At 38.4% G+C, this 20,030-nt stretch overlaps 1 protein-coding gene across 2 annotated transcripts in view; it reads right to left on the bottom strand.

Moving 5' to 3' along the window:
- The window catches only part of LOC106052518 (protein kinase C delta type-like), a 134,580-nt gene that overhangs the window by 64,070 nt on the left and 50,480 nt on the right, over window positions 1-20,030 (bottom strand). For both annotated transcript variants that reach the window (XM_056025844.1, XM_056025843.1), the window contains exon 2: window positions 4,612-4,822. In XM_056025844.1, the coding sequence (XP_055881819.1) occupies window positions 4,612-4,726 (115 nt within the window). In that variant the 5' untranslated portion in view covers window positions 4,727-4,822. The remainder of the gene's footprint in view (window positions 1-4,611; window positions 4,823-20,030) is intronic.

Raw genomic sequence — 20,030 nt, 5'->3', positions numbered from 1 at the left:
GCAGTGGAGGCAAACGATCGATTCCGGAAACGATTGTTAGAAGTCCAGACATAATTGATAAACCAATTTGTGACGAATCCGATTGGTCTGCTGAGCAAAGATAGATACCGTACAAGCTACTTACAAGCTACGAAGAATTTAAATAAACTTCTTTTTGTTAGTAGTATTACAGTAGCGTAGCGTACCGGCAACTTTGTTTTTGATAGCCAAAATCAAACGAAGCTATAAATAAAAACCTTAGTTCACAATTGACACATAAACAATTCTCAGGAGAAAATCGAAATGTGTAAACATGCCTAGGGTGACATTTCAATCAAGGATTTTTTTTTTCCCTTTCGGAAAAATACGTTAAGCAAAACTTTCTGTGCACATTGCATCAACATGCAATATATATGAAGCCCACATCACATTCACATATGAAGTCCACATAGCATTTACAAGTGAAGCCCACATTGCATTGACACATGAAGTTCACATAGCGTTGATACACGTAGCCCACATTGTATTCACAAATATAGTCCACTTTACATTCACACACGAAGCCCACAATGAAATCACTCGTTCAGCCCAATTTAAATGATCTAATCTTATATATTACTTCAAAAAAGAATTACGTCATACGCATTTCATATGTCAATCTAGTTAATCAAGAACTTCAACTCTGCCAGGTCGTTGGTTTTCCATTCTCTAATGGCACTAGGGAATCAGTTTTAGCCCACATTGAATTCACATAAGAAGCCCACATTTGATTCGCGCATGAAATTTCCATAGCATTCACACATGAAGCCCACAATCCAGTCAGATATGAAGCTTAACGGCATCGGCTTTCATCTACCTGTAATCTTTTAAATTAATCTCGTGACTTCATTTCTAGAACATAGTTCGTTGCCCCGTAGTACAGACCTGTGACGTGGCAACGAGCTATTGGTCTAAACTGCCCACAGTGTTGTGGCCTTCTATCACGCATGGTCTCGCTCAGACCCTCCTGTAGCTGAATAAAACTATTTTCAATTGACATGTTTACATTTTCCGACCAGAACTTTTTATTTTGTAAATATCTCTTTCATTGTTTGAAAGTTGAACGAAAAAAAAAACCGTTGTATATTTTACGTCTGCCAAAAATCCACCCATTATTTTTTTTTAGGCGGCACTCTGTTTTAAAAAAATGTTTTCAAATGACCTTTACACGTGTAATTAATAAGCCTCTTTTTTTATATATATACATATTCAATTTTAAACCAGAAAAATATGAAGTGCATGGTTTATTATTCAAATACAGACGTTTCTCTAGACTGTTTCTCAAACTGTGGTAAGCGCCTACTTAGGGGGCGCGACGTGCTCGGCAAGCGAGTTTAGAGGGCGTTTTGTTTTTCAAGGAACACAAATCTGTTTTATTTGGAATATACTGTTATAAACCTGGTGGTGGCACAGATGGATGTAGTGGTGTGAGTGTAGTCAGCCGACGCAAATCGCCCCAGGCCAGCGCTAGACGAGCGGTCAACCGTGGCGAGTTACGACGGTCGGCCGAGACGAGTGTCAACATGATGGTTCGGGAAGGATCGACGTCGTGAACAGAGCTCAGGAGCGTCACGAGGGTTGTAGTAATCTGACCACCCAGAATGGTCCAGCGACGTTCTTCCCGGTTCTAGAAGGCCAGCACGGACCCTATATAAAGAGTGGAGGTGACACAGTCAAAAAGGTTCACGACAGAAGGGTCACGGCAGGGGTTCAGAACACGGTCGACTACAGCACAGTTCAACGGTGTGGTTCTGTACGGAGCATTACGACGGTCCAGTGCGGAGTACTGTCAAGTACAGTTGAGACGACTGGCGTCTTGATCTTGGTCTGTGATCGAGTCCGACACAACGAGCCCAGTGTGTGAAGTCAGTCCTGAACTGTTGAACCCAGTGCAAGCCCGGAACGAGACGGAGAGGCCAGTGCAAGAGTTGATACGGCGGTACGGTGTTATCGGAAAGATATTTGTACATTGTACGTTTTGCCAATTGTACAATATTGGCTCAGATTTATTCAACTATTAAAGTGTTACGTCAATTTGGAGCCCTGAGTTGTCAAGTTCTTTACGTTGGTGGTGTATGGGGCAGTTTGAAGAGAGCCTGGATAGTGAGATTCGTAACAATACTATAGTTATAAATCCATCTTTAAATATTGATCAAGTAAAACCACATTATTAGCATAGCTTAACAAATTGAACTAGTTAAATTGTGAGACATTTCATGCTGTAATACCGTTGACGTGAAAGGCGAAGGCAACTAGATAGACACTGATAAGTTCATTTGAAGATGACATTTCATTACGTCACTGCCAATCGATTGTTCCTGTCTTTTCCAAGTCAGAACGGTTGAATTTCTCTCGTGTTACTATTGCTCGGATGACGTTATGCGTGAAAAAAAAAAGAACAGGCCCGCTACAAGACGCTTGGGTGAAATCTTACGACCATTTAATCAATTACAAAGCAAATGTGTCTCGACTTAGTATCGGTCTGTCATAGAAAGTAAAGTAAATTTTCCCTTTCAGACCATGCCGACTATTGGGCTGATGATGTAAAGGTCATCTTTTTTTCTTTAGCTAACGGTTAACGAGCAGGGTGTCATGTTGCCAGCACAACGACCAACCGCTTTTACTTTCCCCAACTAAAGTCAGGTACGCATTAGAGCTGGGTGGACTCAGGGGTGCCCAAAAAATACCGAAATTCAATATCTCAGTCTTCGCCAAGATTCAAACCCAGGGCCCCAGGTTCGGAAACCAAGCGCTTAACCACTCAGCCACCGCGCCCCCATTGGTATGTTCTACTCTCTCATTGTATTACTTTATTCGACATGCGCTTCTTTCACTAGGAGAAATAGCGCGCTGTAGACGTCTGTATTTCTGCACGTCAAAATGCAGGATAGCAAAATGCAGACGTCCTAGTTGATTGAGGGAGACGCGAAAGATAATTATTCTCGTCGGGAAGTGGAGCCGGGTAGGTGGGCATCAGAAATAAAAGATTTAGAATCATTACTCTGAAGCATCCTGAAAATACTTGTTCGTATTTAAGTTAACTCTTAATACTGTCTGTCTTTCAAGCCCGTATTGCAGGAGTTTGCCTGATATTCAATGTCACCACGTCTCTACATAGATCTAGATCTTGTGTTACATTTCAATTCTTTACATAGATCTAGACCTTGTCCTTATTTTCGCGTCTCAACATAGATCTAGACCTTGTCCTTATTTTCGCGTCTCAACAAAGATTTAGACCTTGTCCTTATTTTCGCGTCTCAGCATAGATTTAGACCTTGTCATTATTTTCGCGTCTCAACAAATATTTAGACCTTGTCCTTATTTTCGCGTCTCAACAAAGATTTAGACCTTGTCCTTATTTTCGCGTCTCAGCATAGATTTAGACCTTGTCATTATTTTCGCGTCTCAACAAATATTTAGACCTTGTCCTTATTTTCGCGTCTCAACAAAGATTTAGACCTTGTCCATATTTTCGCGTCTCAACAAAGATTTAGACCTTGTCCTTATTTTCGCATCTCAACATAAATTTAGACCTTGTCTTAATTTTCGCGTCTCAACATAGATTTAGACTTTGTCCTTATTTTCGCGCCTCAACATAGATTTAGAGCTCGTCTTAATTTTCGCGTCTCAAAATATATCTAGACCTTGTCCTTATTTTCGCGTCTCAACATAGATCTAGACCTTGTCCTTATTTTCGCGTCTCAACATAGATTTAGACCTCGTCTTAATTTTCGCGTCTCAACATATATCTAGACCTTGTCCTTATTTTCGCGTCTCAACATAGATCTAGACCTTGTAGTTATTTTCACGTCTCAACATAGATTTAGACCTCGTCTTTATTTTCGCGTCTCAACATATATCTAGACCTTGTCCTTATTTTCGCGTCTCAACATAGATCTAGACCTTGTAGTTATTTTCACGTCTCAACATAAATCTAGACCTTGTCCTTATTTTCGCGTCTCAACATAGATCTAGACCTTGTAGTTATTTTCACGTCTCAACATAAATCTAGACCTTGTCCTTATTTTCGCGTCTCAACATAGATCTAGACCTTGTAGTTATTTTCACGTCTCAACATAAATCTAGACCTTGTCCTTATTTTCGCGTCTCAACATAGATCTAGACCTTGTAGTTATTTTCACGTCTCAACATAAATCTAGATCTTGTGTTAAGTTTCATTTCTCGGCAAATTAAAGATATTTTCCCCCCATCATCCAGACCATTCAATGGAAATGGAAAAATGGTTTAAGCGCTTGGATAAATAGCGTAAAAAAAAAAACAACAGAATCTCGGAGCACATGATTGGGACTTTCTGTGGTGGAGGCTACCGAGGCATGAACTATCGAGAAAACTAGTCTCATATTATTTTCGATGGTTAACGAATAGCTGAATTCCGTTTCAAGACTGAGAAGTCACAAGCTCTCGATGTGACAAATGCATTACAGCACTACTGCAGGATTTCTGTCCATGACCTTTGGAAGAGTTGAATGATGCGAACGACGATTCAATAGGTAGAGTTCTGCTAAAGAACTAGACCAGCCAACGTATTAATTATTTACTTAACTGGGCTTACTGTTATTGCGGGTGACCCACCTGGTATATCCAAAGCCTCTTTGACATTTACGGCGAGAAATGGGTCTTCAGCGTCCGGGCCCTGAGTGACGTCTGCTGCCAGAAGTTTCACCCGGATGAATCCAGTTCCCGGCATCCCGGTGCTGGACCGGCGACCACCGACACTCGCTGTGCTGACAAGGCTTGGTGTCTGGCTCAGGCGAGGAGACGGCTTGGTTGGAGGGGGTCTCGCCTGCAAAGACAAATCAAAATTTGAAACGATTCCCATCCATGAACGGATTAATTACTGAAAAAAGAAAATTAACAACAAAATTAAAAAGAATGCACTCTACTGTACATGTATTCCATAGGAGTGCGTCAAGTTTTGTTAAGTTAGTTGTTAGTCTGTTTCAAAGCATTTTTACAAAGCTTACATCAACTGTCATCTTGTATACATTATTTCTCCGACTTTCCATTCTCGGATCAAATTGAAACTTTGCACAATTATTCATTGTTCGGGCAAGGTGCTATCCAGACCCGTAACAAGGTGCTATCTGGCTTCGTGACTAATTGCTATCCGGAGCCGTGACAAGGTTCTACCCGGCTTTGTGACTAGGTGCTACCCATCTTTGTGACAAGTGCTACCAGGCTTCGTAACTGGGTGCTATCGGGCTTCGTGATAAGGTAGTATCCGGCTTCGTGGCAAGGTGCTTGCTATCCAGACCCGTGACAGGGGGCTATCTGGTTTCGGGACAAGGTGCTATCCGAGGCGTGACAAGGTGCTATCCGAGGCGTGACAAGGTGCTATCCGAGGCGTGACGAGGTGCTATCCTGCCCCTGGACCAAAAGCTATCCATCCCCTCGAAACTTTTATCAACAGTCCACAATGAAGCAGCAGAGAATTGGTTCTATTTGACTCGGATATTTTTTTTATTGCTTCCAGTGAATTGGAAATGTATGTGGCTGTGTGACTGAAACAGGTTCGGCAGACAGGTTTAAGACAAGTTTAAGACAGGTTCACACTGTGACAGCAAAAAAAAAAACACAACGTTTGAGCTACAAATGAATAGCAAATGTTCACAAGTCCAAAAAAAAAATACGTTTAGTCGTGTATCAAATATGTCTGTAGTTACCAAATGAACACGTAGAGAGAGAGTCATGTCTAATGAGTAATTGTATTATGTAAATGACCACCATTATTAGTAGTATTATCAATCACGAGCTAATGATCTTTCTCTTGGCACTGCCAAATTCAGAGATTCATTAAAGGGAAACAATTTACTGCAGTCCCCTTATTCGTGTCCCACAGCGGAGGATTTTTTCCCCTTATTCTGAAGGTCTGGACATTATTATAATTTGTTATAATCACTATAATTACGACAGAGAAGTTTCTATGTGAATATACATTTTATTGCACGGCATGTGGAGGTGTTTATTTTTTTATAAAAGGGGGGGGGGGTTGATTACATTTCTCCTTTCAGACCTCGCGGTCAATGAGACAGACGAGGTAAAGCTGAACTGTTCATTTGCTAACGGTCAAAGAGGTCAGCACAACGACCACAAGCTCTCACTCCGCCTGTAAAGAACTTACGTGAGTTCTTTTTGTGCTGTAATACGATGCCCCAATTGCAGACCAATATAAGTGTACAAGTATTATAGGTGTGCAACTAAATGTATAGAGCGACACTGAGGGAGTGCTGGTCAATTGAAAGTAGCCTATAACAGAGTGCAGCTTAGGTTTGTGTGTAACACCCATGGCTAAGGGTAAGAGTCTCTATTTCTATTCAACACGAAGGAGATGCCACAGTGGTCAATTCTCCGATATTACTTATTTGTTATTCTAGATCACGCTCAACAAAGGAGTAGAAACTTAGTATTTTTAGGTAACACATATAATATATATACACAATCATAATATACTAAAAATTATTAAATGTGCCCAAATTAAGTATATAAGGGCGCTTAGACTAGATTCAATAATGTATTATCTCAAGGTATCATCAAATACAATAGCATTAACCAAATATACAATTCGCACACATAGAAAGAACAATATTTTACACTAAACAGAATAGCCAAAATTCAACCACCACCGCCATACTCAGACCAGGTCAGCTCTCCAACTGACCAGACTGACCACTGGATACTCTTATTAACCCTTTGAAATCCCGTGATAAAAACAGTTTACAATTCACAACTAATAAAATAAACACACACACATTCTCACATCTTACCCCCCCCCCCACCCAACTAATCTCAGCTTTCAATTATGATATTGAGATCTGGACACCACTGCTCAGTTCATTGCAGATACAGGACTATTCATCTGAAGCCTCCAACATACACATGAGGACGACGAAGAAGAATGATTGGGTAGAATCAGGCACACCATAATAATACCGATGTTAAAAACCTTTCCCCGGGATTCGAGCTTTGGACTTCTTCACCACTCGGCAAATACACCACCTATCTCCAGTGGGCTAGTACATAAACTTTATTTTGGTTCTAATTCGGTTGTACTTTCTAGAATGTTAAAAGCAGACATTTGGAAACGGCACAAAGGGAAGAAAAACAAAGATCGATACTTGAACGTTTTGTTTTCTAAAAACAATTCAAACGACCTTATAAAAAAAGAAGGTGAAAGTATCGATTCTTAGTATCGTCTATTCTTATTGATTATTACAAGCCTACCTACCGGACAAACTTGACACACAATGGTTACGTTCTCAACAATGCACTTGGAAACATCAATCGAAACGATTACAAGCTATTGTGTACAACGTTTTAAAATAGCAATTAAAAAAATGAGATTTGACAAAACAATAAGAAGCTAATCGATGTCTATGATACACAATGATCTATCAAACCTTGGAGGAAATTTCAGATATAACGGTGTCAACATTAAATATTACTAATTTTATCAGGCTATTCCAAAGCAATGTTTCGTTTGTTAATTGCTAAAGTATCGTGCTAAGCAGCATTCAAACCAAGTGGCTTTCTAAGGTCTCGATATAAGCAACATTCAAACCAAGTGGCTTTCTAAGGTCTCGATATAAGCAACATTCAAACCAAGTGGCTTTCTAAGGTCTCGCTATAAGCAACATACAAACCAAGTGGCTTTCTAAGGTCTCGCTATAAGCAACATTCAAACCAAGTGGCTTTCTAAGGTCTCGATATAAGCAACATTCAAACCAAGTGGCTTTCTAAGGTCTCGATATAAGCAACATTCAAACCAAGTGGCTTTCTAAGGTCTCGATATAAGCAACATTCAAACCAAGTGGCTTTCTAAGGTCTCGCTATAAGCAACATTCAAACCAAGAGGCTTTCTAAGGTCTCGATATAAGCAACATTCAAACCAAGGTTCGCGTTACAATCAAACTCAACCGAGGATTGAAACAAGCAACATCTTTGTACAACTCGCAAGCAGTATTTTAGGCAATTGTTGAACAAACATATCAGCAATGACTTAATTTTACAACAGAATGTTTATTTTTGCTCTATCCGCCGACCAAGCTAATTGCTCCCGGATTTAACCCCATATACTCTTGTTTGAAAAAAAAAAGCTGAGAACAGCGAATCTTTATTTAACTAAATTTAGCAAGAGAAGTCAGGATGACCTAGTTTAACCTGCAAAGAAGAATATATCGGTACATTAAAATTACTTTTTAAATTCATCGCTTGATCTAGATAGCGCTTGCTTGGTGTACAATTTAGAAAATATTAAAATCACGTTTAAATATTTAGCTCTGGGAAAGGGGGCGGGGGATGACTCACAACCCAAAGAGTCAATTTATACTCGAGACTCACATGCAATAATCAAATCTTACAAAACACAGTGCTACACAATTCAAAGACTTGGATGCGGATCACAACGTTCTCGGGAAATAAAAATATAGATCTACATAAGTTACATCAGACACAAGCTTAGCTACATCAGACTCAGTTACATCAGGTCCAAGCTAAGTTACATCAGACACAAGCTTAGCTACATCAGACTCAGTTACATCAGGTCCAAGCTAAGTTACATCAGACACAAGCTTAGCTACATCAGACTCGGTTACATCAGGTCCCAAGCTAAGTTACATTAGACACACGCTTAGCTACATCAGACTCGGTTACATCAGGTCCAAGCTAAGTTACATCAGACACAAGCTTAGCTACATCAGACTCAGTTACATCAGGTCCAAGCTAAGTTACATCAGACACAAGCTTAGCTACATCAGACTCAGTTACATCAGGTCCAAGCTAAGTTACATCAGACACAAGTTTAGCTACATCAGACTCGGTTACATCAGGTCCCAAGCTAAGTTACATTAGACACACGCTTAGCTACATCAGACTCGGTTACATCAGGTCCAAGCTAAGTTACATCAGACACAAGCTTAGCTACATCAGACTCAGTTACATCAGGTCCCAAGCTAAGTTACATCAGACACAAGCTTAGCTACATCAGTCTCAGTTACATCAGGTCCAAGCTAAGTTACAACGAACCCACAGATGAAAGCTAAGCTACGACCCAAGCTTAGTTACCCCAGTTTATGTTACCCCAGACCCAAGTTAAATACGTCAGGCTCAAGCTGTTATTTTAGAACCAAGCTGCTTAATACTAATTCTTGTTTAAAATAAAATACCCACAAGAGAAGCATCTCCTTTAAAACAAGAATGGATTGAATTCTATTATAATTATATGTATAATTCGAGAACTTGGAATAAAATAAACAATAAATAAACGCTAGACTAGGTTCGATGATTAAAAAAAAAAAAACATACTAGCAAACATTACATCCGTTGCTTTCGCCCACAGTAGCACTGTAGTTTCATTAAAGATCCTCTGAAATTATTCGTTGAGAATTTCTTTAAAAAAAGCTTATTTGTTTCGATTTTCAATGTGAGGAATAATAAAGGACACGCAATCCTTTTATTTCAAAAGGAACTAAATTAATACTTCAAATGAGTATAAAATGACAACTGAAATGAAAGACCCTGTCATCATCCGTCGTCCATCAGGAGGTTTGGGTAAGGATGTAACAATCTTCGATTCTGAAGAAACATCCGAAACATGTTAAACACAAAACAAGCCAAACCAATACACTAAACACGACAGTATCACGGCCAACAAATTGTCCAGACCTAATAGGGCTACAGTCCTGAACAGACGCTTTACGTACAGCATACGAGGTATGGCCTTACGCAAACACGGATTGTCTCTCTCTCTTTTTAGTAATCTTAGATTCAGCCAGACACTATTATCACGTCAGTGGCCACTAGATCTATGATCCCAGAGTAGTTTGATCTCAGATGTCGACATTGTAGGGATGACACTGAACGCAGGATAAACAATGACAGATTAAGTTCTATCTCTGGCCAGAGAGATAGAAAGGAGGAATTTACCAGCGGGGATCTCTCCTTTTTACAAGACAAGAACACCTCACACTGCTAACTTACGCGTCCCAGCACGGAGCCGTTGAGCGCAATTACAAATCGTCTGCAGTGAAGGAGGAAGTCATTGGTTGGGTGCAAACAGGTCTACATGTCATGGCCACCTCAAGAACATGGAACAATATTAAAGGCTTATTGTTAGACACTGACCTTGGAACAGCCAACGCATGCACTACCGGAAGTAAATATTCAGGCGAATTTTAGATGCAGTTTTTTTTTTGCAAACTCTGACACTTCCCGAAGCATAGAGAAACAAGATTTCAAGATTTAAACCTCTGGAAACTAAGCGATGAGATGTTTAGCTCGGAACAACACTGGTAGCACAAACAGTGTCAATAACATTTAAACACATGAGGTTAGAAGTCAGTAGAGTTAGAAATCAGTCAGTGGAGCTAGAAGTCAGTCAGAGGAGTTAGAATTTTTGCAATAGAGTATAATAGCTATTGAGAGAAGGAGAAAATGTGGTAAAATATAAATATGCTCAGAAGATGACTCGAACCACGGACCTCCCAACCGGCCCCATCGATTAGAAGCAACCATATACCGGGATAAGACTTGACCATCCAGACTTGACCAAAAACCTTTAGTCAGGAGAGTTATCTGGATCTGCATCGTCACCCCCGGGGTCACGTTGTTACGCAACCCACCAAGAACACGCCCACATTTGTCCACACTCTTTTTCACAAACAATTATCACTCGGTGTAAAAACATACATATTGGAGCCCGTAGATTTTTCCAAAGACAAACATCGACCGTTTTTTACCAAGCTTAGATCAACTCACTCTGTCTTTGAGGTAAATAGTTATACATGTTTTTCTCCTATTTCCTATTCTCTGATCAAGTTAAAACTTTGCAGTTATTCATTGAACCTAACAAGACATGAATCAATCCAAAAATTAAATGATTGTTTAATTAATTGTTGGTGATTAAGTATTTTCTTTGATTTCGAAATAAGGGGAATAAATGCTACGTAATGAGCGATGTGGATACTTATATATATATATGGATTTAGTCCCCACATTACGTTTTGATACATTTTTTTCTCCCTATTCCCATTCTCGGATCAAGTTGAAGTTATGCAAAATTATTTGTGGTCGATAACAATACAGCAATCAATCAGAAAAAAAAATTCAATCATTTAGGGCTAACTAATTAATTTTTTTAGTTTTCTATAGCAGGAAGGGAGCTAAACCTTGTAATTTTCAGATAGATGGTAGTAATCAGCAGTTATTTCCCTTTAGATAAGTTTTGGTTTTAAAAAGTAATCTTTTTTCTATTGCTTGTTTCTACATTAAATCTGTTGTTAAGAGTACAACAGGGAGGCGTGTGTACACTATGTATCTATACGTAACTCCAGAAGTGGTAGCGGATTAAAAATATGGAATTAGTCGAGTGGACTAAGTGGAGTTGAAGTACTAAAACTCATGATGAATAAACATGACATGTTACATTTAATAGCAGCAGCATTACAGTACACTAGGGAACAGCCTAGGTTACATGCCATGTGTATTCATTAGAATTAGAATAAATTACTGTGACACTCCAGAAGAATTGGCATAACCTGACTTTTATTTCAATACGTCGTCGCTAATGCGATTCTAGTGACTTTCTTACGCCAGAACACTCAAATTCCTGCGAGTAACATACCGTCATTCTGTGTACTGGTCGTTCTGTTAACATGTTCAGAAAACTCCCTTTATAAGAATTCATGGATGAACAGCAGCACGATCACGTGACGATCGAGCCCATTTACAAAACGCACATGCTCGAAGGCCTTGAATATCTTTCGCCTCGAATATCTTTTGGACAGTGTCACTTCAGCTACGGCCTGGCCTGCCTCACCAGTTCCTTATTTAATTAAGAAGAAATAGTGCGTTGTAGATGCCAGGAGAATGCAGGAAAATGTTTGGCGCCGCAGTTCCGCCCCGGACGTAGCTGAGAGAGAGAGAGAGAGAGAGAGAGAGGGAGAGGGAAAGAGAAAGAGAGATGGTTGCACAGTCGTTGGGTTGTAGCTCCAAACAGCTGGTACAACTAAACCGATGTAAGCTTATATTGAGTTCTTAGTGAAATAAACTTGAAATAAACCTGAAAAGAATTATTCTAAAATAAACCTTAATATAACTTTTATTTATCAATAAAATAATATACACAACTTCAGCTTGAAATAGATGTATGTAGAAATACAAGTGAAATGAACAGTTAAACAAGATTAACTCACACAACATACACGGCATTTCTGTCTCACATCTTTAGCTCAACTCCCCTTTTAGCTATCACACCATTCCTTTTATATCAAAGCCTATACCAACTCACTCAGTCTGTCTGGTCAAAAGTTTGTACACGTTATTTCTCCCACAATAAATCTCGGATCAAGCTGACGTTTTGCACAATTATTTCTTTTACCTGACAACACAAGAATCAAGTAAACAATTAGTTAATTAACTATTGGTAATAAATTATTTTGTTTGGTATCTCGAACAAGGGAAAGAAATTGTAATAAATTGAAGCGGTGGTATAAGTTGAACTATTCCCCTTTGTAGGTCGTCATCTGAGTCTTAGTAAACACAAACCTGAAAACTAGGACGAGACCATAGTTACAACATATAACTCTACAATCTCCCATGTTCATAATCTCTCCATTAGCAGAGTGGTTAGCGTGTTGACTTGAGAAGGCTTGAGCCATGACTGCCAATTCAAGTCGTACCCCTTTTTTTATTTTTATAAATCATTTTATAAATAAATTTAATTACATGACTGATCTAAACTAATTGATACAAGTACGCTTAACATAAGCTTTGTTGTTGTTTTTTTTTAAGTTATATATATATATATATATATATATATATATATATATATATATATATATATATATATATATTCTTGTTTCAATTGAATTACACCAGATCACGCTTGGTTTCACCATAAAAACCTCAGCCTACACAACCAAAACATCTTCTCTACTTGAAATACACACACGTATTCCATTCCATAACGAAAAAGAGGGGGGGGGGGGAGAACGCGAACGTAAAGATTTTGGTTTGGTTGGGGGCGTCACTAGAAAGAGTTTGAGAAACACTGCTCTAATATATCCCTACTCCAAATAATTAGTTCCTTGTTGTCAAGCGTTTCCGATCCTTACACCAAATTAAATCATCTTGTTCAATTTGTCATCAAAACACACACACACACAAGTTCAAAAGTATTCCCTTTGAGTTCAGTCCAGCAATGTTCACTCGAGTCCTAAAATATGTATTAGTTATTTGTGAATGGTCTCGTCAATTCAACTTTATTTCTTCTACATCTGAGTTAAGTTTTTTAAAATAAATTAATTAGAATGAGAGTGATTTTTTTTTTTGGGGGGGGGGGATTTTTCAGACCTACAAACCACAAACAAGTTTATGAAAAGTGGGGGGGGGGGCGTTAAACGAGTAAATAAGGCCTAATCACAACGTAACGAATTATTTTATAATGTATGAAAGTTCATATACATGAAAGCATTTTTAGAAGACTGCTTTCACTGACTGACCCGTCTACTGGTAACAAGTACAAAATACCAGATTTTAGGCTAGAATACACAAATAAATCCGAGGACCTAGTCAGCTATCAATATCATGTACACAGTAAAAAGAAAAAAAAGGTCGCTATTAGTTGACTACGAATGACTCAGACATGTCTAGCAATGTAAGCAGTCCTTTATTTCTGAAACATATGTCCAGCAGACCTAACACGTTGAGAGGGGACAACTTTCTTAACAAAGATGAACTCAGTCGCTGGTCCTGATGACATCACTCCCCTGACGGGTCAGTCACTGAATGAAGTCACGTAGTGTCAACTGATGATGACAAGATGACGTCGTACGGTAGGGAAGGCCGGGGGGGGGGGGGCGACGACAGAGACTGTTCTCCCATTCTACCAGCTCTCTAAATCATCAATTTCATGACTTAGTGACTAATAGATTACTTTATACTGTATCGTTCTAATACGAGTACGACAGAAATCGATTTTTTTTCAAATCCATTTACAGGGTTACCACACTCTAGGCTTGACAAAATTCCAGGTGAACCCAGGATAAATCATTTATCAAGGTTTATACATTGTATATTTTTAAAAGCACACTCTCTACATTACAACAAAGCAAAGTAGAATAAGAAAATATTTTTGGTTTTATAAACTGAAATGAATAAAAACAAAATGTTAGCACATTATAGTTTTTGTTGTTATTTTAGTTTCTAAGAAATCTGAATACCTCAGTTCTTCACCAATTTTAAAATTGTCAAACCCACCAATAGATTCTAAGTGGTCTACAATTATTTACTTGTCCACTAGCTCTACTTCTGACAAGTTAGTGGCAGAGCACTCCTAGTTGCTGGAGAAGCTTCTCTCTTTATAGTTGCTTGTCCACGTGAAAGTAAGCTGATCTCTTTAAGCACTTTCATCTTAAATTCCACTGTCTTCTATCCCAGCAGTCAGTAATGAATTGTATCCAACCTGTCGACTGTCCTACAAAATGTATCGCATCTAGATTTTACTTTGGCTCTATTCCGGTGTCTTTCTTTGCCAAACCTGCGTCACGTGCAATGATAATATTCTGGAGCGAATATGCAACACATATTTACGTCTGCAGTGAATAACAACACAGTGTTGTATTCAGACTGTTCAACTGATGTAATATCTAGTTCAGTGAGCAATCTTCTATCTTCCATCCCCCCCCCCCACCCACCCACATTTTGTTAAATGTCGTCTTCCGTTATCATCACTAGCCTATAAAATACGTCCAGACCAAGAACTAATGGCGAAAGAAGAATGATTTAGTTGTCGAGTGACCTTCAGATGTCAGACAGTTGCTAATGCAATGCTGGCCAGCAATCGAGGATCTTCAGTCACTTCTTTTACACTGGACGCGATTGATGTCATCAAATATTCGTGTGTGTGTGTGTGTGTGTGTGGTTGAGAGGCGTCAAGACAGCTGTACACGTGTATAAGAAAGAGAGAGAGACAGATACATGGAAAGAAAGATATATAAAGAGAGAGATACAGAGAGAGAAAGATATATAAAGAGAGAGATACAGAGAAAGATATACATATATATGTATATATATATATATATATATATATATATATATATAGAGAGAGAGAGAGAGAGAGAGAGAGAGAGCGTAAATAGCAAGACGACGGCTTAAACCCTAATAATACATCATTGACAGCCACGTGAAAGTGTCGAGGCCTGACGATGGTACGAAAGCTCAATGAAGCACGTAATCTTCTAAGTCAAATGTGATCAATAATAACATGCAGTCTTGAACCCAAACCTGTCAAGTGGAAGATCATAAATGTTGCGTCACGTGATAAGGGATGCTCGGACTGGCGATATAGTCATCTTATCAACATACATTTTGAACATAATTCTGTCAGGGTTAGAAATGAGAAGGACATATCAATATCACAACACTCAAACGCTTCGTGGTAACAAGTTCCACCTGCTGTCTGCCCAAAGTCTGGACCTGTATTAGAACAAACTTGTTTGCTTTCTTTAAAGTCTTGAACGCTAAGAAAAAAACGTTTCCAATATTGTTTTATATCTTTAGTCTGCACTCTATCCTTAGTCATCCAAAACAAAAATAGTGGATCTAATTTCTTATTGAAACTCTTGTTTGGTTATTTCATTACCAAGGCTAACACACTCCTACAATTCTAGTTCCTACTTTTCCAATTATTTTTGTTTACGTCAAGTCCCCAGGTACGATCACGTAAAAGTCGACAGACGCCGAGAAAACGTTAAAACTGAAAGGCCTGAAATTCCCTCCACTGCACTTAATCCCAGCTCAGAGAATACTGGCGAGTGCTAGACGATTAAGTAAGTGCTGGCACCTTTCTTCAGAGTGTTATTCTTAGTCCTGTTTGTTGTCTAGTTGTATTTGACTCTTTTTCAAGCATTTATAGGACGCTTTGACCTAGATCTAGAAGAATGTCAACAACAATGAATATAAACAGTTTCTATTTAGAGAGGGACCGCAGCTCTTGCGCAAGTTATTGTTTGATTTATTATTTATGATTGACACTTTGACGGTTTGATAGCTGTGTAATACGTTGTGTGTTGGAGGATTGATGTCCAAGTCTACCATTATCGATTTTATATCATTGTACTACTGATAAAGTTTTTTTTCTTTCATATGGGGTACCAAATCTGCTTTTTTATATTTACCAAGTCTGCTTTGTCTTTCATATGGGACCGAGTCTGCTTTGTCTTTCATGTGGTACCAAGTCTGCTTTGTCTTTCATATGGGACCGATTCTGCTTTGTCTTTCATATGGGACCGAGTCTGCTTTGTCTTTCATGTGGTACCAAGTCTGCCTTGTCTTTCATATGGGACCGATTCTGCTTTGTCTTTCATATGGGACCGAGTCTGCTTTGTTTTTGATATGCTAACAAAATTGTATCACAACTGTTTTAGCGCTTTACATCTAGATTTGCCACAAGCCAAACAAAAGGAAAAGTGTGAGGACGTGAAAGTAATTGATGGCTCAACTATTAATTACCTGTCTTTCGTAAGCCTTATTTTTTTAAAACCCCTATGTAGAACTGCCATTAAGCACCTTTTTTTGTAAGTTAATGCGCAGTCTTTGTCTTAAAGAAGGTGAAAAAAAAAATTTGCTACTCTACAAACATTTGCCTGACGTGGATGTCACGCGGTGCTATCCGGCCTTTCGATACTTCTGTTAGGCCGTAAAATGAAGCCGCAGTGGACTAGATTTTAGCCCGTGACACGAGTGTCAGAAATGTATATGACCACCGTCCGAACAAGGTTGAACATTACTGGTCCTGACAGATATCAGTTAACAGAAGATCTCACTTGTATTGTAGTACAATCTTTTTCTTTTCTATATTGCATCATGAGAAGTTGATCAATGAAAACATTTTAAATGTGCAGGGCTATAAATAGACCTACTGCGTGATCTAAAAACAGAAGTAACTCTGCAAGTGACAGTCACTTGAAAACCAATAGCTGCCATCTTCTAAAATAGACTAACAACCAAACAGACACAATCACACACACATATACATGTATATATATTTTTAAAATCTCAACAAAGTTGATTGATTTGTTACTTTTATTTAAAAAAACTATCGGAAAAAATTGTTTCGGAAAAAAGAGCTGATGGCGCAATAAGATATTTCATTTTTTTTTTTTAATTTTTAACTGATGGACGTGGGAAAAAAAATATCATGAATGATATTGGAGTCAGACGATATATGAATGTGTTGTTGTTTTTTTATGTTGAAGAAAATATCAGTCTATTTGTGGTTGCCACGAGTCGTGACGATGTTGGCGTTGTTATGTCCTTGTCTTAAGTTGCTGCGTTGCATCTGGTCTGAGAACTGGATTTGATCGGAACAGGTATTCGGCCTTTCTGACGTGCACATACCTAATGTCTGTGTGACAAAGAGAAGATTTAAATATGACAGAAGCAGAACAAGGTCAAAAAGACAGATGGACAGGGTTGCTATATAATTAATTTTTTTTATTTAAATATGGCATTTAAACACTATAAATGAGTTCAAAAACAATACAATAGTGTGTGTTTTGAAAAAAAAATAATTTTTAAATCGTTTTGCTCCAATATATTTTTTTAGGAAAAATAACAGTAATGAGGCTTGTCTTCGAGGCCGAAGATCAATGATGAATGCAGTATTTTCCCGTGGCTACGCAGACCCAGCTGTGACGTACATATTTTACACATCTAACGCAGGCATAACCATTTATGTCACCGTCATTTTATTGTGGTCGTACCTACTAGGGTTTACTAAAGTGATTGAACTAGGTAATTGTAACGATGGGCTTGTGTGGTCTATACCATGCGATTGCGTTGATTTTTTAAAGTTACGTATGCATATTGGGAGAGCATATATGTAAACCACTTTTCTTCATTTCTAATTGGATAACTCTGAAAGTGTATAGAATGAGACTTTTCAAGTGGTAAATCAACAATAACAGGATAATAAAACTTTCTTCTTGTTGTTGACCTTTGAACAATGTTTTGGCTTCTAGATTATGTTCTTAATGAAACTAGAGAAGTCCACATACGTCACACTATGTCGCGTCATCAGTTTTTGTCGTCCTATAAGCGGTTTTGGTTTCTAGATTGTCTTCTCAGTAAAACTAGAGCAGTCTAGATACCTCAGAACCTCTAAACTAAACACGTTCGATGTACTACGGAAATTACTTATATCAGTTGAGAAAATATGAAAGGACGCGAGCTAAAGAATAAACTCTAGGATAGAAGTTAATGCTGAGTGATAATTAGGAGTCTGTTTTAATATCAGTAGGGTTCGTTTAGTGCCACATCGTCTACCTGCTTGAGAACCGCTACTCCTAACATATATTGCATCGTAGGAAGACATAAATATTTAAGCGCGAGAGAGAAATGTTACTGGGTGACGTAATTCTTCGTTTTCAATGAGACAGGGCGACATCGATACCCCATGACACCCCCACATTTCATGAGCGTATTCGTGAATTCGATTCGTGATTGAGAGTCAGATTGAAAGTAAATAATATGATGACATTTCGCCACGAACGTATGAAACTTAATAGTGTCATATATTTCCATCAGAACACACAAGCAGACATTTAGACTAGTCGTGATAACTGCTATACGCCACCATTCAAGAGTGTTCAGCCTTCAGTCAGGGTACATAAGAATATCGAATATCAAAAGTCATGTTCAGGAAGATGAACATTTAAAACTACACTGAGACTATGACAAGGTTTTGTGGTATCGATTCATTCGCACCAGTATATCTTCTTATCTTATATAATACAGACGTTACTTCAAAAAAGAAGATGATTACGTCCTACGCGTCATGCATTTAGTCATGCATATTAACCAATGACTTAAATTCTGCCAAGTCCCTGGTTTTCCTGGCTAGCACAGGCAACCCATTCCATGCTCTAATAGCACTAGGGAAGAAAGAGTATTTGTACAAATTTGTCCTAGCATATATAATAATAATAATAATCTTTATTGTCCGTATGGAAATTTGTCTTACAATTTTTGCATTACACCAAACAAAAAACATTATAACTATAAGAAACCAAAGTGTACATTCACACCAGACGCACTCATAATTTACATGTGACAAAGTTTATACCAGATTGTTCTTATTTAATGATTTGATTGGCAGGGGAACAAACGAGTGTTTATGTCTGTTTGTCTTTGCCATCGGTGTCTTGTATCTCTTTTGTGATGGTAAAATCACAAAATCCTGACACATAGGGTGATTCTTTATTTCGAGGATCTTGTTAGCTTTTTTATAGATATTTGTCTGAAATAAATGCCCAAATGGGGTTTGTTTTTTTGCCAATGATTTTACAAGCAGCATTTAGGATTCTATAAAGTTTATTTTTATTTTTAATGCTCAGATTGCCATACCAGGCAGTGATATTGAAACTTAAAATATTGCAGATGTGAGCGTGATAAAACATAGCCAAGGCCTTTTCGCTAACATTAATCGAGGACAGTTTTCTTAGTAATCGTAATCTTTGCTGCCCTTTTTTGCTGATATCACAATTCATTCTAACCATAAGGATAGTTATTTTTGCTCTTTAATATTACAGTTCCTATCAGATCAACTCTAGCTCCAGTATTTCTCAAACTTTGTCCATAGCGGAACACTTCGCACATTCTGAGTATTTGTTTGAGAGAGAGAGAGAGAGAGAGAGAGAGAGAGAGAGAGAGAGAGAGAGAGGGAGAGAGAGAGAGAGAAAGAGAGAAAGAGAGGGAGAAAGAGAGAGAGAGATGAATTCACGTGGTGGCCTACTAGTTAATCATTCCAGTAGTTCTTGGAACACCTATTCAGGCCAGATGAAACACTAGGGTTGAGCGGAACACAGTTTGGGAGACACTTGCTAGCTGTCTGAGCCTTCCAAAAAACTAGAGAATTACTAAAACAAAGTGAATGAGCATGACGTTTTCAATGTCATGAATCAGTCTTTAACGCCGTAATCTCACTTTGTGTTTGA

Source organism: Biomphalaria glabrata, chromosome 4, assembly GCF_947242115.1.
Source record: "Biomphalaria glabrata chromosome 4, xgBioGlab47.1, whole genome shotgun sequence".
NCBI lineage: Eukaryota > Metazoa > Mollusca > Gastropoda > Planorbidae > Biomphalaria > Biomphalaria glabrata.
This window is presented reverse-complemented; position numbering and strand designations above follow the sequence as displayed.